Genomic DNA, 22,776 nt, shown 5'->3' with positions numbered 1-22,776 from the left:
GTCGCAATGCATGCTGGTGTTTCGCGCGCGCGCGCCTTTTCGCGTCGTCTGCAATCGCGTTGGTGTTGCCGTGTCTGCATGTCTCTGCACCGATTGAGTAGTTCCTAGTATGATCTCTCAGGAATCGCGTTGTATTTGTACATCCCATATCCGCTGATCTGCGAGGAAACAGACAAGCAGTGCAAGCTCTCTACAACAACCTTCAACAGAAATCTTCTGATCTCAGAGGCCACATGCTGTCGTCATGCCTATCTCCCGACTTCCCCGATAGATGGCGTTGGCATCGGATATTTCTTTCGCTAGGCTTAGACGCGTTCGAAACGAGAAGCGATCTCGAAAACTACTCGAGGTTATCCATAATACTCTGTCGTCGAAGCGGCCTGAGACTAAGCGAAAGCCGTTTACGCAGTCATTTGCTTCCAACTAAGTGAATTCTACAAGGACAACGCCAAATTCAGTTCGAAGCGGGCGGCCGGGACCGCCGCCAACACGGCGGCCAACGCGCGGCGGCGTTCGCCGCATGTATTGCAACACAGCAAACATCCTGCGTCGTGTCGCCGCGTCGTTACTTGACGCGTGAAGTTCGTCGAGAAAGTTCGCTCCATGTATCCCGGGCTTTAGTGTCATAATGCAGTACTTCTCTTTTCTGCTCGTAGGCGGCGGCACCGCCCCGAGCAAGAGCGCGGGTACACGGAGGAGTGTTAGATATATAAGGCGCGTCTGTGTAGCTCTCTGCGAATGCGTTTGTGGCGCAATGGGTTAAACGCTCGGCGATCTATCGTCGCGGACCGAGAGGTCGTGGGTTCGATTCCCAAATTTTGCATGTTTGTGGAACTTTTTCTTCTGGTTTCTTTCTTTGTATTATGTTCTATGACGTATTTCCGTGACGGAAATACGTCATAGAACATACGGAAATGGAAATACGTCACTGACGTATTTCCGTGACGGAAATACGTCAGTGAAGTCTTGGTGGACCCCGGAATAAAACACTTTCGTGTTAAAAAAATGTGGTTGATCCCTCTTATATAGGAATCGGTATAGAACACGAAAGTGAAACGTGTCTTCACAGAAGTAGTGTAATGTTTATTGCACATTGATATATAATGTCTATTGGTGTTTTGTGGCTAAAGCGCCCTTAGGCGTTGATGCACCCACGCTGACGCCTGGTGGCACGTCTCCTCCATCACGACTACCAACGTCGATGACCATGAGCAACCGTCGTGCATATGGAAGCTGCACTACGCTGCACACGCTAGCACAACGCGAAAGACGAAGCACGTAACTGAATCGTCACCGAGTCAAATCAGCGCGTACAGCGCGTCGTAATTGCAGCCTCCGCGATCAACTTCAGAAACATTTTCAGAGCTAATTGCGGAGGCCACGCTCCGCTGTGCTGAGTACGGTGAACGCCACCTAGGTGGCGTTGGTAGTGCTTCTTGATGCCAGCGTCCCTTCGAATGCTGGCATCGAGGCGTCGTAGTACTGAGACCACCGAAGCGTTCACTGTCGGTGCGCGTTAAGGCCGGAATACATGGAGCGAATAACCGGCGTCCGAGCGAAGAACTTCGTCGGGCGGCGAACGTCCGACGGCCGGCGTCAAGAAATTTGCCGTCCGCAGCCGATCTGCCTGTCCAAACATTTTCGTCGGGCGAACGCCGCCGCCGGAAGCGTCTAGCGCGCAGCGGTGGACGACAGCCAATCAGGAGGCACTAGTTCCGGTCGCAATGCATGCTGGTGTTTCGCGCGCGCGCGCCTTTTCGCGTCGTCTGCAATCGCGTTGGTGTTGCCGTGTCTGCATGTCTCTGCACCGATTGAGTAGTTCCTAGTATGATCTCTCAGGAATCGCGTTGTATTTGTACATCCCATATCCGCTGATCTGCGAGGAAACAGACAAGCAGTGCAAGCTCTCTACAACAACCTTCAACAGAAATCTTCTGATCTCAGAGGCCACATGCTGTCGTCATGCCTATCTCCCGACTTCCCCGATAGATGGCGTTGGCATCGGATATTTCTTTCGCTAGGCTTAGACGCGTTCGAAACGAGAAGCGATCTCGAAAACTACTCAAGGTTATCCATAATACTCTGTCGTCGAAGCGGCCTGAGACTAAGCGAAAGCCGTTTACGCAGTCATTTGCTTCCAACTAAGTGAATTCTACAAGGACAACGCCAAATTCAGTTCGAAGCGGGCGGCCGGGACCGCCGCCAACACGGCGGCCAACGCGCGGCGGCGTTCGCCGCATGTATTGCAACACAGCAAACATCCTGCGTCGTGTCGCCGCGTCGTTACTTGACGCGTGAAGTTCGTCGAGAAAGTTCGCTCCATGTATCCCGGGCTTTAGTGTCATAATGCAGTACTTCTCTTTTCTGCTCGTAGGCGGCGGCACCGCCCCGAGCAAGAGCGCGGGTACACGGAGGAGTGTTAGATATATAAGGCGCGTCTGTGTAGCTCTCTGCGAATGCGTTTGTGGCGCAATGGGTTAAACGCTCGGCGATCTATCGTCGCGGACCGAGAGGTCGTGGGTTCGATTCCCAAATTTTGCATGTTTGTGGAACTTTTTCTTCTGGTTTCTTTCTTTGTATTATGTTCTATGACGTATTTCCGTGACGGAAATACGTCAGTGAAGTCTTGGTGGACCCCGGAATAAAACACTTTCGTGTTAAAAAAATGTGGTTGATCCCTCTTATATAGGAATCGGTATAGAACACGAAAGTGAAACGTGTCTTCACAGAAGTAGTGTAATGTTTATTGCACATTGATATATAATGTCTATTGGTGTTTTGTGGCTAAAGCGCCCTTAGGCGTTGATGCACCCACGCTGACGCCTGGTGGCACGTCTCCTCCATCACGACTACCAACGTCGATGACCATGAGCAACCGTCGTGCATATGGAAGCTGCACTACGCTGCACACGCTAGCACAACGCGAAAGACGAAGCACGTAACTGACACACTAATACAACGCGCAAGACAAAGCACGTAACTGAATCGTCACCGAGTCAAATCAGCGCGTACAGCGCGTCGTAATTGCAGCCTCCGCGATCAACTTCAGAAACATTTTCAGAGCTAATTGCGGAGGCCACGCTCCGCTGTGCTGAGTACGGTGAACGCCACCTAGGTGGCGTTGGTAGTGCTTCTTGATGCCAGCGTCCCTTCGAATGCTGGCATCGAGGCGTCGTAGTACTGAGACCACCGAAGCGTTCACTGTCGGTGCGCGTTAAGGCCGGAATACATGGAGCGAATAACCGGCGTCCGAGCGAAGAACTTCGTCGGGCGGCGAACGTCCGACGGCCGGCGTCAAGAAATTTGCCGTCCGCAGCCGATCTGCCTGTCCAAACATTTTCGTCGGGCGAACGCCGCCGCCGGAAGCGTCTAGCGCGCAGCGGTGGACGACAGCCAATCAGGAGGCACTAGTTCCGGTCGCAATGCATGCTGGTGTTTCGCGCGCGCGCGCCTTTTCGCGTCGTCTGCAATCGCGTTGGTGTTGCCGTGTCTGCATGTCTCTGCACCGATTGAGTAGTTCCTAGTATGATCTCTCAGGAATCGCGTTGTATTTGTATATCCCATATCCGCTGATCTGCGAGGAAACAGACAAGCAGTGCAAGCTCTCTACAACAACCTTCAACAGAAATCTTCTGATCTCAGAGGCCACATGCTGTCGTCATGCCTATCTCCCGACTTCCCCGATAGATGGCGTTGGCATCGGATATTTCTTTCGCTAGGCTTAGACGCGTTCGAAACGAGAAGCGATCTCGAAAACTACTCAAGGTTATCCATAATACTCTGTCGTCGAAGCGGCCTGAGACTAAGCGAAAGCCGTTTACGCAGTCATTTGCTTCCAACTAAGTGAATTCTACAAGGACAACGCCAAATTCAGTTCGAAGCGGGCGGCCGGGACCGCCGCCAACACGGCGGCCAACGCGCGGCGGCGTTCGCCGCATGTATTGCAACACAGCAAACATCCTGCGTCGTGTCGCCGCGTCGTTACTTGACGCGTGAAGTTCGTCGAGAAAGTTCGCTCCATGTATCCCGGGCTTTAGTGTCATAATGCAGTACTTCTCTTTTCTGCTCGTAGGCGGCGGCACCGCCCCGAGCAAGAGCGCGGGTACACGGAGGAGTGTTAGATATATAAGGCGCGTCTGTGTAGCTCTCTGCGAATGCGTTTGTGGCGCAATGGGTTAAACGCTCGGCGATCTATCGTCGCGGACCGAGAGGTCGTGGGTTCGATTCCCAAATTTTGCATGTTTGTGGAACTTTTTCTTCTGGTTTCTTTCTTTGTATTATGTTCTATGACGTATTTCCGTGACGGAAATACGTCAGTGAAGTCTTGGTGGACCCCGGAATAAAACACTTTCGTGTTAAAAAAAAAAAAACAAAAAAAAAGCAGGCAAGTTTGCACTCGGTCGTGCAAAGCTTATAGGCACAGCGAAAGTGTCAATCCTCAAGTCTCACTGGCTGCTACTGCTAGGCATTAACTTGGTTTAACTTCGCATGTAGGGAAGGTATTCTCGAGTGATCATTTTCGGAGGTACCTTCCCTTTCGCAACATTTCGCGTGACTAGCGCTGGACGCATTGGCTCCTACAAGCGACAGCGTTCCTGGCATGTCACAAACGCAGGCAGGCAGGAGCCGTGTCTGTGTCGGGCGAAGCGACCGCGCACCTGCGCCGGCGTTTACTAGGCAACGCGAGGTGACGTCATCGCTACTGCTTCGGTGCATGCGCGGCTAGGCAACGCGGGCGGCGTCGGCAGCAGCTCTGCGCGTTGCCTCGTTGGTGATGCTACAATTTGTTTCTCTCTCTATCTCGCTCTCATTTTCTCTTTCCCTCTCCCGAGCTACAGTACCCGAGCATTGCGCGCGCCGCGCGCATGCTCTCCTTGCCTCTCCTCCTACTCCCCCTATCCCCTACGACGCTGCGCCGTGCTCCCTTATGGGCTGTAGAATTAAGCGTATCTTCCTATGTATAATTAACACCTCCTCCTCCTCTCTTCAACGTCCCATGTCAAGGCAACATGTGCACAGCACGGAGAGGAAGCGAAGCACACGCCGCTCCGCGAGGTGGTTGCTGGCAACGCAGTGACGTCATAGCTCGGCGAGGTCTTGCGACAGCAGGCGCCACTTTTTACGGTTAGCTAGAACAGCATCGCTGTTAAAATATTAGAATCTACGAATGATCGGCTATTAGATTCGAAGACCGAATCGAATAGGACACTATTCTATTTGTTATTCAAAAGTTTCAAAAATTCGCGCACCCCTAGCTAGTAATCTGAAATCGAATTGAATAGTGAAATCGAATACTTTTCGAATAGTCTCCGAAAAAAGAACAAGCGTTTTCACAATTAATGTAAAACGTTCTTCACGCTTTAATATTCACAATGTTAGCATCTGCCAGTTTCTGTCATAACGCTGCACGTGTTTTTTTTTTTTTTGTGCGATTAGATTCCTCGGTCAGTTCAGTCTCAGCCAGCTACTTCGGCTCATCTGTCCGATGCCAATAGTCCGCATTGGGGAGGGAGTGTTTGATGGCAGACGATGCTGAATTTAAGATCAAAGTTGTCGCGTACGCCGAGAAGCACGGCAAGCGAGCAGCCGGCTGCAACTGCGGCGTCGATGACGAGTGCATATCTCGGTGGCTGAAGCAGAAAGAGAAGCTCGTCGCAACGAACAAATCGTGGAAGGCGTTCCGTGGAAAAGCGTGCAAATTCCCGGAACTCGTAGTCAGAAAAAATTAGACAAAATGGCCCAGCCCAATGTAAGGGCCTCACCTCATCAAAATCGCGAAATAAAACTGCGGCCCTAGCTTACACGAGTCTATTGATAGCTTTCACGTGACGTCACGCACCCACCTTATCACCGTGTCGGTGCACCAACATATGGCGACTACGAGCACTTCAGTCCAATCCATCTCATTGAAAGCTTTCGCGTGACGTACGGACCCAGCTTATCATCGTGTCGGTGCACCAACATGGCGGCTACTGTGTTCAAAAACGGACTACAACGTTTTTTTTTATCATACAGAATTTAAAAAAAAAATCACCTTTGGCAAATAGCATAATTCTAGTAATTGAGCTGGATTACTCAGAGGCGGGCCTTACTTGCACATGAAATCGAAATGCAGAACAGACTAATTAGCGAAAATTCACAAATTAAAATTCTTATTAATTACTTTACGGCACATATTGCAACTCACGAATTGTAGCCGATGAGTTCGCAAGGCTTATATTCACTTGTTTCGAGATAATAATTCCAGAAGTTGGCGACAATATACATTGGGCGTCCCTGTTACTTTTGTGCTCAAGTGCGTAAAACTACGTTTTCTTGCAAGTGGAACAGGAGTGCATTTTTACCCCTAGTTTGACGGCGCATTTCTCGAAAACGGTGCCATCCTCAGTATTCGTTCCAGCTAGGCCAGGTGGGCGCCGCTGACGCGTCTACTCTCCGTAGCTACACTATTCTAGCCACTCTACCGTAGCTAGGGCATTCTACAAAACTGAAACCGTGCATGGTACAGTCAACCACAAAAGTTTGCGGACCACGCGAGCGCGTGCCAGACTGCCTATCCGCGCCACCTAGCGGTACGCCACCTAGCGGCGACAGGGGCGCTCTCCCGGATATGAGCCCTCTTGGTACTCGCCTGCCTGTTAATTTTTTATTCCCGTGCATGACATTGTTAGTTCGTTGTGTTGACGCAGAGCGCTGTCTGCGATAAGACCGCCACATATCTGGCTTGATAGCAGTATCGGTGCAATCACTGCAACCTTTGTCGACTGGTGTGCCAGTGGGTAGATAAGTTTCACGAAGCGCTGCGACGATTTTTTTACGCGACGTTTACTGGCGCACTTTGGTTGGCAGCATCTTGGTCCAATGAGTGTTGCTGCTTCTGCGTCTTGAGAGAAAGGGTAGGGAGGTGTTTCACTGTCATCAAAAATAAAGAAAAAGCGGATGCATAGAAAATTTTCTTTCACACATAGGCGCATCTTCGCATCAGTCGCTGAAAACGTAGTAGACTTGCTTCAGGCCACGTGGTGATTTCCTATTTGGAAAGATGCCGCTGCGTGTTCCACTTGACGAAAGAAGGCACATTGTGCGTTTATTTATAGAGGGAATACCTCAGCGCGAAATCTGCCGCCGAACCAACAGGAGCCGGACTGCCGTGAATAGGATTATTTAAGCTTTCCGCGACGATGACAGATTCACAGATATGGAGCGCAGTGGGCGTCCAAGGGCCACGACTGAGGAAGAGGACCGCCTGATTACGGCCGCCATCGTGGCTGATCCTTTTCAAAGTGCAGAGGATATCCGAGAAGCGCTCTCGCTCACGGTATCGTCTGAGACTGTAAGAAGAAGGCTGAGTGAGCTTGGCCTGCAGTCTTTCGTAGCAGCACAGAAGCCCTGCCTCTCAGACAGCCAGCTACAAGAACGACTCATGTTCGCTACAGCAATGAAAGATTGGACAACAGAGAAATGGGGCGATGTCATCTTTAGCGACGAGTCAACTTTTTCCACGCGCTGGGACCAACGGAAGCGGGTTTGGCGTCCACTAAACTGCAGGTGTGTTTACAGTGTATTGGCAGTTAATTCACGAAGCTAATTCTGCATCACAACATGTTTCACGTAAAATGAGATTTTGGACATTACGAGATTTTTCTGTAGTGGTATTATGTTGAAAACATTAACGATTGTTTCATAGTACTACTTACTCTGAAGCTAATTAAAAGCTGCCAGTGGGTCTTTCAGTACTATCTAATGATGTTTGCACGTTTTCTATTGCAACTCTATAACAGCATTATAAAGTTCATACGCAAGAGGAATCACAACATTTTTAGACGCGCCGCTGGAACCCAATTGTATGCTATTTCTTGCAGATATCTGCCTAATTACACACAGAGTGTTCTATCCAGTGGACGGTGTTCCGTGAGCGTGTGGGGAGCAATCAGCAAAGATGGCCTTGGTCCCCTTGTGCGTCTGGAAGGGCCCTTCACTGCGTCACGGTACTGCGACGTCATCACTAGACACCTCGTTCCGTATGCGCTGGACGGTCCCTTCAGCGACGGCTGCTATTTTTTTCAACACGACCGCAGCCCGATCCATAAAGCACGTATCGTCCAGTCATTGCTAGAAGAACATGCTGTTTGCCAGCTTGAGTGGCCTCCATGTGGCGCCGACTTGAATCCCATAGAAAATGTCTGGGGCATGTTGAAGAAACGGCTGTCCACACGAGCCAACCGCGGCCGCACGGCCGATACGCTGTGGCAAGCGATCGCACAAGAATGGGAAAGCCTGCGCGGTCGACCGGAGATTACTGAATCTTTGTACGAGTCGATGCCCACACGCATCAATAAGGTGCTAGAAAACGGCGGACATTTCACTTCCTACTAGATCATTGAGAGACCTATGTTTCATGACACTTCTGTAAATGTCTTGTGAATAAATTCATCCCCTTCAGACACGAATTATGATGCACTGTCTGCAAATGCGTCAAATGCGCATGGCATCATTTCAAGACGCTCACTATTACATTCCAAGAAAGAAGACGAAGCAATGTGCTGTTTTGTGCGAGTTTCAGTAAAAAAAATTTATTAGCGTATAACTCATTATCTAATTATTCTGAAATACGTCAGCTTCAATGCTTGCATAAAAAGAATCAACTATTAGGCCCGAAACGCATGCACACTTGCTTTTTCGGTTGTATTCGTGTCGACCGGAGAAAAAAAATACTCTTGACGTTGGTCTTGGAACGCGGCACGTCGAACGATTGTCTAACATGGTAGTGTCTCCAGCAAAGTGATCACCTGCAGCAATACGCAGGACAATGAAGTTAACTGACCGCTAGTTGTCCCATCAGGAAGCGGACACGAATGTGCACACTGAGTTTTAGGTCATTTGAAGAAACACGTGGCGTGGGACGCGCCTCCGAAGTTCGAGTCCCCAAACGAGGACGCCGTGTCGCAAAGGGTTATAAAAAGAGTCATCGCACCCGATTATTTCTTATTTTTCTAAATGTAACCACTATAGCAGCGCGGTGGTTCGGGCTTTGCGCAGCAAAACCTGGGCGCAGGCGATCAAATCCCGGCCGCTACTGTCACTTAGCGATGGGGGAGGAACGGAAAAATTCTGCCTACTGACTAAGCATCTGTGTCCCATGGCTGCCTCACCGCTCACTCACGCACTCACGAAAAAAAAAAAAAAAAACAGCGTGGCTACGCGAAAATAGAACTGATAACAGCCGAAGAATACGCTGTCTGATTACTTGTACTGATATTCTGCTCTCAAAATATAAGCAAGTAACCCTGGCTAACAAAGAGCGCGTCACGTTGAAAGAGATAGGTAGAAAATATTTGCGCACAGTGCGAAAATAGACAGGCCATAGATTTAAGGAGGGATGCGTCTTCAACGTAGCGCTGCTGTCGATCGCTGGTGACGTAGCGGAAGTGTCGCGAAGAGGCTCTTGGACACGCGCTCGCGTGGTCCGCAAACTTTTGTGGTTGACTGTACATATGGATAATAAGTCACTAAAGCTATGATACCTAAACCACAAAGTACATGTCTGAAACTTACCACATGGGAATGTGATGTCATGGTTCGTTAGGACGGCTCGGTTCACTTGTTCGAAGTCAGTGTTTTTAGAATAGGGTGCCCCACGAACAAGAGAAAACGGGGTCGCCAGAGCAACATGGTTAGATTGCATTCTTCTAAGCAAAAGGAAGCGTACCATATATAGTCGAAAGTGACTCGATGGTACGTAACCACAACAACATTCGACAAACGCTGCGTTACTGAAACCATGGTGAATCTGCGGAACATTGAGGGCAAATGATTGAAACAATTGAAACTTACCGCGCTTGAGTCTGCTGTTCGTCCGACACAGTTCAGTTCGCTTCACTGCAACGCTGAAAAAAATAAATGAAAAATTTCGCCATTTTATTCTTACTTTTACGATGGAAGGATCCGAAAGTAATTTAGAAGAAACGTTTAAGATATTTTATGAAGACAGCAAGGTTCCACTTATGCGCGAGATAGCCCTGTGGCCCTGTGACTAGCCTAGCCAAATCAATCCACATGGCTGTGTTTTTATTACAGTGTACTAGAATAGGGGCAGTGTGCTCACTGCCCTATCCCTGCGCCGCGGCGCCGCGGCGCACTCAGCGTCGACTGCTCCGGCGCCCGCCAGAGGCGCTGCCGCCAGTTTCTCCTGAAAACTTCGCTCGCTTGGTATGGAGTGCGTGCTGTTGGATCGCGACGTTGACCGTTCTCCCTCAAGGGCTGCAGAAGATAGCGCCAACCTTTCCTTACTGAAACCGAACCACTTAATATCGACGTTGTCGGCTCTCGACTGCAAGTCCCGCCGGCGTTTTCAGCAGTATCCTCTCTGCTTGCTCTGTGCTTGACGCTTTATTCAATGTGCACTCTGAGGGAGTGAGAATGGCTAGCCGCCGTCGAAATTACTGTTTTGCACCCGAGTGCAGAACTGGCTATAGTCGCGTGAAAGATGCACCAAAGGCGTCTTTGCTCAGCGTTCCATGTGATGAAGAATGGCGAAAGGAATGGGAGAGGAACCTCAACCGTGCAGATAAGACACTGGAAGAATCTTGCGCGATCTGCGAGTTAAACTTCGAACCGCGATTCATAATTAGGGACTTGTGCACCTTATAGAATGCAGAGGTGTGCATTCCTCGTGACAATTTCCACTGCTATCAGAAAACGCTGTTCCTACGATTCTTCCGAATTAACCACAGTACCTGATGAAGACGACACCTAAGCCCAGCAACAAAAGGAAAAGGTGTGAAAGGGACGAAGCACCCGCGAAGAAAAGCCGAAGCGCACAAGACAGTAGCTATTCGGAGTTTTCACCGGCTGCTCCCGGCGCTTCCGGGATAATTCTTTATTTCGTTGTAAATAAACATTGGTATTGCATGCATAAGTGTACACCCGTTAGCAAAGTATACGGACTAGGGATTGCGCGATAAAGCCGTTTGTTTCAACTACCTGCGAATGCAACTAGAAATTTAGGACTGCAGTCCAATCTTGGCATTGCGAGCTTTCCAGTGTACTCGTCAATTTCAATTTATGCATGTTAATTACGAAGAAATTGAGTTGTTTCAGCGACCTTGTGGTCCGTATACTTTTGCTCACGGCTGTACCTGGTATTTTCATCCTTTCGAATACATGTCCCATTAACGTTACGAAAGATCTAATACATAAATAGCCAGCTAACCAGCATAAATTGTGCAGCAGTGATACCTAAATATTTCGTGAATAGATGGGGCAACGTGCAGGTAAGGCCTGCGCTGCACGCCTTACCTGCGAAAAAAAAACAAAAACGAAGTGGTGGTTTAATTCGGCGCGGTGGTGCTGGAAACGCCGATGTGCGGTCGTTGCGGCGAAACCACACTGACCATTTTATCGATCAGCTGCAGAAACAACTCGAGTGCCCCTTGCTACCGTGACTGCAGCGGCCGTATCAAGCCTTTAACAGAACAGCATGAATAGCAAGGCTAGTTCATCCGTGCCTCCGGCTCAAAACAACGCCAACCCTCTGTAGATCAGCCGCAACAATAGTAATTTCTTTCACTGCAAACTCCGAAGGTGTACCAAAAGAACTTTCGCGCGCTGCACGTCGTGCATTTTACTTTTATACGGTGAAAACAGCAACACCCGATAGCTGTTCTACCGCGACGCGTAGGAAAGTTTCAGGTGACGCTGCGAACCGCGCCACCTGTCGGCGGCGACACGAAGTGCGTCAAGCTCTGCCGCGTTGTGAGCGCACTACAACTCTTCTAGTACACTGTAGTTTTTATGTTTGTGATGTTTGCCTCAAAAAGCGCGGCATGATCCTCTGCAGTCCTATGTTGTGAAGTCTCTTTACAAATCTAGTCCCATTCGTACTTTAACCATGAGCAGCTCTGACACCGATGACGACATACCCGATGGCAAGGTCTGCCAGCAGTTATGCGAAGAATTTGCTGCTATAACACAAACGGACACTGCCTGCGCGCAGTTCTATCTCCAAGACAGGTCCTGGAACCTTGAGGTAAACTTCTCTTCCGCGCACACTTCTTCATTTTGCATTTGTAGAATCACAGCGCCCTAGAATATCCACGTTAAAAAAATAAGCTCCCTTTGCACTTGAAGCTTTGCTAAGCACGCCGGTATATTGTCAAGCGTATTTTCATTGTTCTGAGGTCGCTGGTTTTGTTAGCTCTAGGCAGGGCTCCAGTTTCGCTATCTCCGAAGTAAAATCATTGCCACGCATCTTTGTGATGTGGTGTGCAGGTCCCTTGCATCTCTTACGCATCGTTGAGTGCTGCGTGCTTTTCTTGTCGGAACGCGTACATTGCAACACCTTAATTTGTTGATCTCAGAACAGCACGTGTCACTTCATAGCGTAGACCAATTTGTGTGAGAGTCGTAGTTGGGGGTCATTTTCAGACTTCACGCTAGCTTTTTAAAACACACCCTACGCCTTGAAGCGTTACTGGCACACCATGCTTGTCGCCAGAGGCTTCTGCATTTGCTGTTTGCGCGTCGAGTACCATTGAGTACTGATTTCAAACGTGAATAGACAGCTCTCACTGAAGCAAATTTCTCCTTGCAGCGGTCTGTTAACGACTTCTTTGAAGATCGGAAGAACAAAGGTGCCGTGAGGGTATCTGGCGACGACAACCGTGCAGATGTGGTCCTTGTTGTGGAGTAAGCGTTTGTTGTGTATCGGTGTAGAAAATTTTATTTCTTTAAGCAGGCACCCAACATTTACTGGTACTGTTCTTCTTTTCGTCCTGCTATTTTCTGGTACTGTATTATAGCCAGAACTTATTCTGTGATGCTATTCAACATTACTGCAGAGCACGCTAAATATAAAGAATTTTCTCAAGAGAGAGAAAAAAAAAAAAAGAAAAATACTGCAGGGCTTTATTTCACCTCGTGTGCCTCTTCAACCGAAAAAAGAAAATGTAAGCAAACATTCTACATGCGATAGCTAGAAAGAATGAACAATGACATTTCCTAAAGCACAGTGTGAATGTAACATTTGAACCAGTGGCGCACCGACGGGGGGGGGGGGGTTCGAGGGTTGTAACCCCCCCCTGAGGCCGACTTAACCCCCCTCTTTTGTTTAACTCCTTTTCTTTCCTTGCGCATTTGAGTACTGCAACTAAGATGTAAGACGCGCAATCGTCTGCACACTCACAAAAAGTGCATTTTTTGACAATTTTCCGTGTAGAAATTGAAATTAGTGCTATTTAGATGGTATTGGGCAAACTGTCAACCCCCCCCCCCCCCCCCCCCCCCTGGCAGAGATCCTGGATACGCTACTCATTTGAACATCAGGAAAAGTACTTGAAGTTTTTTTTTTTAGGCTGTCACATCTGCAAGCTCTGATATTCCTGCAATTGTAAGAGTTTAAATTCATAAGTCTACATGCATAGTAGTATATGGTGTGAGCTTTCAAGTGGTACACTGAATGCAAATCTTGATAGTTCCATGGTTTTGGATGCTGTTTAGAGGCAGGCGCTTGGTAGCTGCTTGAGCCGGTAGACCCATGTGTTCAGCACATAAAAAATAGCGTACATATAGTTAATGAAACACATAGTAAAAGAGCTTTTTGTTGCTCTGTACAAGACTGAATTAATGAAGTTCAGTTGTTGGTCACTCCTGTCAGCATTGACAGATCTTTCCCTTGGTGTTTCATTACTTCAGTGGCAGCCGTCCAAGTTTGGCAGCTGCTGCAACGGCCATATTTGCCGAGGCAGCCACCAGCAACAGGAATGGGCCAAGGGCTACAGATGTCTCGGAAGGTCAACCCAACACTTTGAAGCTTATCTCGTGGAACACAGATGGTATTGATGATAAGAACCTGGTACTTCGTGCGAAAGCGGTCTGCTCCACGATTGAAAGGTAAGGACAAACTGGTGTCTTGCAGCTTCTGCTTGGTCATACAGGGTCCTGCATATTTTGCTTTGCATGTTTGAAAAATGGTTTTGTGCTCACCGCTGCACTATTCTTGCTCAAATGTTGCAGAAATATTGCATTTTGGAGTCTACGTCGTTTAGTATAACACTTGCCACAGTTATTTGCCTGGTTCTTAAGAAAAAAGTTCAAATTTGCCTTCACTTATGGGGATATAAGCTGCTGCAGAGACCGCCCTAGCATAAACTTGTGTCGCCACCTGCCAGCAGCTGCAGAAAGCAGCTGGTTAGGGAAGTTTGCTGGATGTTCCAGGAGCAGGCAACACGCGGCAAACCCCCCCGACCGGCTGCTTTCTGCAGCTGCCGGCAGGCAGCGACACAAGTTCATGCCAGGGCAGTCTCTGCAGCAGCTCGCATCCCCATAAGTGAAGGCAAATTTGTACTTTTTTATTGCAGTATGTCACATGTGGTGACATACTGCAGTAACGTTGAAAGAAACGCTCAGTTGGAGCAATTGCCGGCCTCGATCACGAGGCTAAACGTGCTTGTTGCTACAGCTCACCACCACCAGAAGATTGTGGTTACTCAATGTCGCGATTCTTGCGGCCTGAGTCCTCTATGAAGTTGTGGGGTCTCACACGTGCTCTTGGGGACTAAGGAATGACAACACAGTGGTGCAAACAATCAAAAGGGCATTTATTGCACCTTTCATGCACTAATGCGTGTGAGCCGAATTACTACGCCGATGGGCGCGCGACGAATCGAGGAAGTCCGACTCGCCGCGACCGGATAGCGAGCAAATATGTTCACCCCATGCTAGACACCATCGCCTAGTTGTTCACGTGTACGGTCACGCGAACGGTGGCGCGTTCGAACGATCCAAGTTCGTCCATTTCGGTGTCCTGCTCCTAGCCTCGCGAAGCATGGATCGGCGCACGCGCGAAACGTTCGCGCTGTCCGCCGACCCATCAGGGGACGTGTGAGAGTTGCGCATCCCCACAAAGTGTGTCCGATTTGTCGCGCACTCATCGGCGTAGTAATTTGGCTAACACGCATTAGTGTATGAAAGGTGCTATAAATGCCCTTTTGATCCTTTGCACTACTGTGTTCTCATTCCTTTGTCCCAAGAGCACATGTGAGACCCTACAAAGTGCAGCGCTTCATTGTTGCTGATGCTAGGGGAACGAACTCCCGATAGAGCCTGTGAAAAACTGAAAAATTATCCTTAGGTGATTTCCTGGCATCAACGTCCGAAGAGGCTGTCGCTATCGAGCCATAGAAGCACCGTTTCAGTTTGATGGACAACATCGCGTGGACCTTCTCCCATCACCCTTCAATCGTTAGCTATTTAAACTTAAACGACTGATTGTAAACAGGTGTAATGAGTCACTTATATATCAAACAGATAGAATCATATGTGTTTAACATCTGTATCGGAGAAGTCAAAAACTGCACTAAGCGAAGATGACTTGAGCAGCAGCTCTTACCGCCTATGAAGGCCGTTAAGTGCTTCCAGGAGAGAGAGAGAGAGAGAGGGGGGGAAAGATAAATTTTATTATAAAGGAAACACTCGGAGGTTATACTTCCATGAGAGGTGCGGAAATCTTCAAGCCTGCCATATTCAGATGATTGAGTTGTAGCTGCAGGACGCTGATTGTTTGAAAGAAGTAACCTATGTACAGGGGCGGTCAAAAGTTTCCAGCCCACAGCTTGCGCGAACACGCTCACTCTCAAGCAAGTGGCGGGGCTCCTGGAGTAACTTTGGCAGTCGGAAGCTTTGGGCGGTGAAAAACAGTGTCCTTTACCCTCTTCACAACAACCTTGGAGCTATTATAATCCGATACATGACACGCCGCAGAGCACAAAATCAACGTGTTTGCGCAAGCTGTTGCCTGGAAACTTTTGACCACCCCTTTACATGTTTCCTTCCCTTTGAACACTGTATAGTGCCTGTAAAATTGTTCTCAAAGCTGAAAAATGGAACTGGTTCCATGTAAACGGTGACTGAAAATGTAATTCAATTACAGCGAGCGTTAGCAATTAAACAAAGTAATTCATAAATTACAAAATTACCAAATACGTCATTGATACAAGTAATTAATTACATGTAATTTGTTACGTACATCTGCTTTTTTGTGACAAAACTTTTTTTGTTTTTCTTTAGCGCTGGCATAGACGTTGTGTTCCTTCAAGAAGTGGTGCCTGCCTCAGCTGAAATTTTTGAGACGCTCCTTCCTGGCTACAAGTGCATCGTGGGGAACACCATTGAGTACTTTACGGTCACCCTGCTCAGGAAGGCAACCATCGACTATGAAAGTCATGTCGTATACCCATTTTCAAACACCGCCATGGGCCGAAATGTGACGTACGTAAAGGTGAGGGCGACTGATCTTCAAGGCTATCTTCTTCTGTTGTTAATGCTCCAGCGGAAAGCACACTTTTTTTTTGTAAATTGTGGCTGGGATTAGGTGTGTTGCTTCGTTGTCACTGTTTTTTGCACACTTAATTAAGTGTTAATTAAGGCCACTGTTATAGTATCAATTTACAGGGATATTGTGGCTATCTCATTTTTTTTCCCTGTGACTAGTACAGTTGAAGCTCTATATATTAAACTCTGATATAGCAAAGTAAATCTAAAATGTCTCGCTGGTATCAGCATGTAACGAATCAATGCTTATAACGAATATCAGATGTAACGTGTATTTTCATGTCAGGTAAGGTTGACTGAACTTTTGTTTTTCATGCTCAACAATCAAATTTACTTCTTAGGCATCGTTCAGAGGCTTTCCTATCACACTGATGAACACCCACTTGGAAAGCACAGCTGACTTTGCCGAGCAGCGCACAGTACAGTTCTTCAAATGCTTGAAGAAGTGTGTCAAAGAACCTGCCGAGAGGACAGTCATCTTTGGTGGCGACCTCAACCTGCGAGACAGTGAGGTACGGAAAGCTTCCCTTCTTTAGAAATTGCACGATGTGGTTGTAGATGAGAAATTTTTTCAATGCCAGTATTTTTAAAATGGTTGCGATGTCATTACTGAAGTGATGTCCCATAATTTATCTGGCATGGGGTTACTGTGTCTGTTTCATAACACATGAAGCCCTCACTGGAATCGCAACTGAGTTGCGAGCCAATGTGCCAATGTGGCAACCTTCTGGAATACATTTCAGCCATGACTTCTTCCCTAATACACAAATGCATGCAATCACACCATGCCTCAAACATGCTGAAAATTCATTTGACATGGTGGCTAGCTCTATTGGATTATGTTACATATGAGTTATGTTACATATGTTACCAAGTGCTTGGAAGGCATTAGCCTGTTCATTCAGAGTGCTGAGCTCCAGCTTGGAGCACTTGGATTTGCTCTCACCATCTTGCACATCTTGAAGGTATCCAGCAGAGGTCCAGTCATGCAGCTGCTGCAAGTTTCATTGTTGCAATGTCTGCCACAGCCTTTCGAGTTTAGCGTGTGTGTGTACTTTGTGAATCCACCATGTTTGTTTACAAGAGAAGCAGTGCTGGCACGTTTCTGCTTGCAGCCTTCCATTGTTCGGGCAAGTGGCCATATGTTCAGCCTCAGCGGGCTTCCTCTAGCTGCAATCTAAAGCTGGCGCCGTATACAATCCGAGTTGGAGCGCTGTAGGAAACATTCAAATGTACCATAAGTTGTTGCTTTATCCTGAGTGTATCCCTAACTTATTGCTCTTGGCAGCCCTTTGAGTTGCTTCTGACACACAAGTATCATCATCACCATCAGCCTGTATTTATGTCCACTGCAGGACGAAGGCCTCTCCCTGCGATCTCCAATTACCCCTGTCTTGCGCTAGCTGATTCCAACTTGCGCCTGCTAATTTCCTTACTTCATCACTCCACCTAGTTTTTTGCCATCCTCGACTGCGCGTCCCTTATCTTGGTATCTATTCTGTAACTCTAATGGCCCACCGGTTATCCATCCTATGCATTAAATGGCCTGCCCAGCCCCATTTTTTCCTCTTAATGTCAACCAGAATATCGGCTATCCCCGTTTGCTCTCTGATCCACACCACTCTCTTCCCATCTCTTAACGTTAGGCCTAACATATTTAGTTCCATTGCTCTTTTGTGCGGTCCTTAACTTGTTCTCGAGCTTCTTTGTTAACCTCCACGTTTCTGCCCCTTATGTTAGCACCGGTAGAATGCAATGATTGTACACTTTTCTTTTCAACGACAGTGGTATATGACACAAGTATATGAAAACATATTTCTGACGGAAGGTGTGCCCTGCTGCAAATTTGATTTGTTCTGCCCACTTCTGCTTCTTCAGCAAGTCACTGTCTGCTGAAACATCACCAAAAGCAGTTAGCCAACAGGACCACAATAATGTAACAATATTATTCCAGTTTCGTTTTGCTGCGAGGTAACAAAATGTTATTTTATCTGCACTGTTAAGCCAAGGTCTTTATCTTGTTCACCTAAATGTCTATGTGGCTCTGCTGGAAGTGTCACGCATTCTACCCAGTTAAGGGGAGACCTCGCCCATTGGAACCAAAAATTGGCCCATACAGTCAAACCCGGATATATCGAATCTGAAGGGGATCACCAAAAAAAATTTGATATTTAAGATAAAAATTTCATACAAAAATTTTGAAGGGGATTTTACAGCTGTTTGTTATACACAATAATTCGTTGTACATATGTGGGTTCGATATATCCGGGTTCGACTATATCTTTCCGCGTTCCTTTGCCCCAGGTTGGTGTAGAGCATTTATTTTTGTTTGATTGAACTCCTGTATAATTTTTTTATTGATTTATCCATTCCATAATCACGATGAACATGTGAAATGTTTTTCCTTGTTTTCTCAAGGCAGCATTTTTGATGGTGTCACGGTTTTACTTATTGCAATAATTCTCTTTTTTTTGTCAGAAAGGTAGACAGTCGGAGTGCAGTAGGCCTACAATATGAACAAATATTATTACACAAATTTTCAAAAAGTAATATTTTGTTTTGGGTGTTAATATGGGTTCTTGCTTTAAAATCGTTGACATGTTATAACCTTGGCCCAAATCAGTCTAAAGCATTGTTCTTGTAGCACTGCGAACTCTTATCATTCAACATCATTTTGATATGTCAGTCTCATTCAAAGAACCAGCATTTCACCGAGAGCTCACCTCCAAACTAGCCCACAAAAGAAACATAAATTCGTTAATGTTTTATAAACTACTTGTTACACAGGAAAAAAAAATTGCATATTTGAAATCGGCACATCAGAATACACATGTAATGCAATTCTTATCAAAATGCACCCATAAATGCACGCCTTTCCTTGGTGACACCATTACTGCATCACCTTTGTATACATCAGCCACCTTTGTAATTGTGTGCATCTTGCAAGAACATTCTGTGCGTTGTCTCTGCCTGGCTGTATAAGAACGTCGGATGTTGCCTTTTCTGGAGTTTGTCTTAGTAATCATCGGTTTTGTTAGGATCTTCTTTGTTGGCATCGTGCAAGTCAACAGGCCACCACTGACACTTACGAAACTGTTGTTGAAAAAAAAAAAGATAGCTAGTGTACACCATTATCATCCAATATGCTTACAGCTAAAATTAAATTAATGGGTTTTACATGACAAAACCACGATCTGATTATGAGGCACGCCGTAGTGGGGGACTCCGGAAATTTCGACCACCTGGGGTTCTTTAACGTGCACCTAAATCTAAGTACACGGGTGTTTTTGCATTTCGCCCCCATCGAAATGTGGCCGCCGTGGCCGGGATTCGATCCCGCGTCCTCGTGCTCAGCAGCCCAACACCATAGCCACTGAGCAACCACGGCGGGTAATATGCTTACAGCTACATGGAAAAGCAGGCCTTAAAGGGGGGGGGGGGGGGATGAAACACTTTTCTAGATAATCGTAGAATGACATTACTAGTAAATTACTAGAGGGCGCAAGTGAGCAACGCCTTGCAGGCCACGCCTAAAGGTTGACCACGATACAACTCGTGGCGGCACCCTGTGGCGGTCGCGCTGTCTACGCTACGTTTTTCATCTCTGAGGCCACGCGCAGCAAGCAGGTACAGCAGTGCACAACTGTAGTGTTTAGACTGACAATACAAAGATGAAATGGCTTTTCTGTCTTTTTGAGATCGCAGACATGTATATTGTTCATTTAGTGTAATCAGATGAGCAAGATTTGTATTAGTACCGAGAATGTTCACGTGATCACGAAATAAGCCAATAGCTGTTGTGGGTCCAGCTGCTTGCGATGACGCTGCATGGCGGCATTGCAAGAGCAAGTGATTTTTCACTGCTTTTGACACGATTGTAAGTTCCCTGCTGCATGCAGTGCAATAATATTTGGCTCACAGGAGCCTTGTTAACAGATCGGCGACATTTTCTTACTACAAAAAGTGCTTCAGGGCTCCTTTCAAGTGTTCCTCACCATGTTTGGGCATTGCAAACTGACAAGTGCAGCGCATAGATAGTGCAGTGGCATTCGTGTCTGCGAAGTATCAAGTGGCTGCATGGCACAAAGACACCCGAAATTTCAAAGAGAAGCCAACTAGCCCTTCCTCTCTAGAGAGCTGCGCTTCCAGCGAGATAATGTCACACACACAATGCCTCAATGTAAAGTGCACTGCCTGCAACGTCACCAGTTATGGCATGTGACCTTAGTGAGTGTCAAATGCAGAATGCGCCTTACTGCCACTGGGAGTTTGCCAAGCAGAAAAAAAAAAATAAATAAAAGGTGGAGCTCACAAACATTAACCTGACGCAGTCCCTCTGCTCCAGTATGAAAGAAGGCAGGGAAGGAATGTCGCTTGCGGACGCTAGTTGAAGCACGAGGACGGAGAGAGTATAGATTGGCAGTGAAGCGCGCCTCCTGACTGCATGACAAAGCAATATTTCAATTTCTTCGACCACCTCTAATAACCAAGCAATTTGAAATTTGTTTGCGGTAAAATGCTCCCCGACGGTACCGTACAACTTCTTGCGTATGCAACTAAAATTTGCAATGGGGCCTGGTGAGGGGCTCATTAAGACGAGAGGGAACTGCAGAGTAGGTGTCCGAGTGCTTCTTTGATTTCGTTCCTCTCCATTCAAATATATACTTTGCGTTTTTCAGGTTGAAGACATTGGTGGCTGCCACAGGGTGTGAAGGACGTATGGGAATCCTGCGGGCAGCGCAAAGAGGTCCGCTACACATGGGACATGACGCGCAATGGACAATGTACATGGAACGGGCGCTTCAAGCCCGTTTGCCGCTTCGACAGAGTGTACCATAAGAGCTGCTAAACCTGCCACCATGAAGCCAGCATTTTTGGCATGGTTGGCTGGAAAGGTTGAAGCCTCACAGATGCTTTCCCAGCGACCACTGGGGTCTCCTGTGCCATTTCAAGCTCCTCTAGACACGCTGCCATACCATCGCATTTCTGGGCTCGAGTCATCAAGTTGGCTTGTCGCGTGTTTTTAGTTTGTAAGAAAGGGAAGAAGAGACCAATGGGACATATCCAGCGATTTTAATTTATCTGCTGTCAAGTCAGGGCCAAACTATGCACAGCAATGAGCATACCAACTTGTCATTGTGCCACACCAGGCACATTTTATTTGATGTATATAAAGATGTTCGTTTCTAAAATAAACTGTGTGTTTGCTGTTCAAGGAATGCAAGTGGCTGTGTTTATATGTCCTCAGAGCTTGTGAGGGCAAACTTAAAGCACGAAAAAACATTCACCAGCTAGAACTTTTCCCACCAATAGTGAGATTAGCATGCAAAGAATATGTCTTATATAGAAATATTCGATGTAACGAAGGCATTTTCATGTAGGGACATGACTTCGCTATAATGAAGTTCGACTTTATTACTGCAGCTCTGGGAATCCAAGTGATTACATACCAACATGCATACACAAGCAGTCTAATTCTTGTGCATGGGCATCAGATCAGTACAGAAGCAAGTTATGGAGTCAGTATTGTGATGAAGTTGATAAAGCTGACGGGCATTAAAAAAAAAAAAAAATCTGGATTTCTGTGAAGCTACAAATCATGCACTTGCTTTTGGCTGTGCTTTTACAGTAGTCCGTGTTGATTCATTCGACTCTTGAGGTGTTTCCATGCTTCTATTTGGGTTATCGCAACAAACTGGCTACCTTGCACAACACTCAAAGTTGCTCTGGGCATCTACGTAGCGAGTGTCTAAATGTTCATTTAGAATATGTTACAGTTAAAACACTGTCAATAGCACTATCATTAGCAGTAAGTTGGGTTTTATTGAATCCAATCCAGTACACCGCAGACAGCCAGTAGTGTCGGTAAAAGCCACTGAAAAGTGCTAACGCAACTTTCTCTTTTTCGTTAAAATGCAAATTCTAATGCTGTAAGCCTTAGAAAAACACAGCAAGCACTTGAGTAGCCTAAATAACAGTGGCCGTTTTTGTGAACCAGTTTCGGTTTTGGTACCCAGAAAGTGGATGCATCGCGACACATGGCTAACCCGTACCAGTGATTGCCGCGGCTGCCATACGTGAGCGCAGCCATAACAAATGCACACAAATATATGCGGTTGTTATTTATTGGTATACAGCGGAATCTTGATGATACGAATCTTACGGGGTCACGAAAATATTCGTATTAGCCTAAATTCGTATCATCGAAACACATTAAAACTAGCTAAATTAAGGGGGGACTCGGTGATCAGATCGCGAAATCGCGAGAAAATCGATTTTTGAAAACCACGCGTTCGTCTGCAACGCTTAATCTAACGCTGCATCAATATGGTTTTGGCTGAAAACGCACTGAAAGTGCCCGAAAAGTTTAATTCGTCAGTGCGCAGGGCGCGAGAAACAGCTTTAAATCGCGCAACATCACCGCAGTTCACGGAGCCATATCTCCTA

At 47.0% G+C, this 22,776-nt stretch overlaps 1 protein-coding gene across 2 annotated transcripts; it reads left to right on the top strand.

Annotated features, from left to right (window-relative positions):
• The first annotated feature begins 11,792 nt into the window (after positions 1-11,792).
• Positions 11,793-21,323, top strand: LOC119460557 (tyrosyl-DNA phosphodiesterase 2-like). Of its 2 annotated transcripts, none has more exons than XM_049655153.1 (6): positions 11,793-12,028; positions 12,593-12,687; positions 13,693-13,890; positions 16,066-16,276; positions 16,671-16,851; positions 21,018-21,323. In XM_049655153.1, exons 1-6 carry the CDS (start codon positions 11,891-11,893, stop codon positions 21,176-21,178), a joined length of 984 nt encoding a protein of 327 aa, XP_049511110.1. In that variant the 5' UTR covers positions 11,793-11,890; the 3' UTR covers positions 21,179-21,323. The 2 variants fall into 2 exon arrangements, with proteins under 2 accessions (XP_049511110.1, XP_049511111.1); XM_049655154.1 differs by having other exon boundaries at positions 16,671-16,841; positions 21,009-21,157.
• Positions 21,324-22,776: the final 1,453 nt, after the last annotated feature.

The sequence above is a fragment of the Dermacentor silvarum genome, chromosome 8, assembly GCF_013339745.2.
Source record: "Dermacentor silvarum isolate Dsil-2018 chromosome 8, BIME_Dsil_1.4, whole genome shotgun sequence".
Taxonomy (NCBI): Eukaryota; Metazoa; Arthropoda; class Arachnida; order Ixodida; family Ixodidae; genus Dermacentor; species Dermacentor silvarum.
The sequence above is the reverse complement of the archived record's forward strand: the minus strand, read 5'-3'. Positions and strand labels throughout refer to the sequence as shown.

Coding starts and splice junctions, on each gene's coding strand:
- LOC119460557 (XM_049655153.1), top strand. CDS start 11,891: ATGAGCAGCTCTGACACCGATGACGACATACCCGATGGCAAGGTCTGC. Junction 12,029..12,592: donor ACAGGTCCTGGAACCTTGAG/GTAAACTTCTCT, acceptor TTCTCCTTGCAG/CGGTCTGTTAACGACTTCTT. Junction 16,277..16,670: donor GAAATGTGACGTACGTAAAG/GTGAGGGCGACT, acceptor TTTACTTCTTAG/GCATCGTTCAGAGGCTTTCC.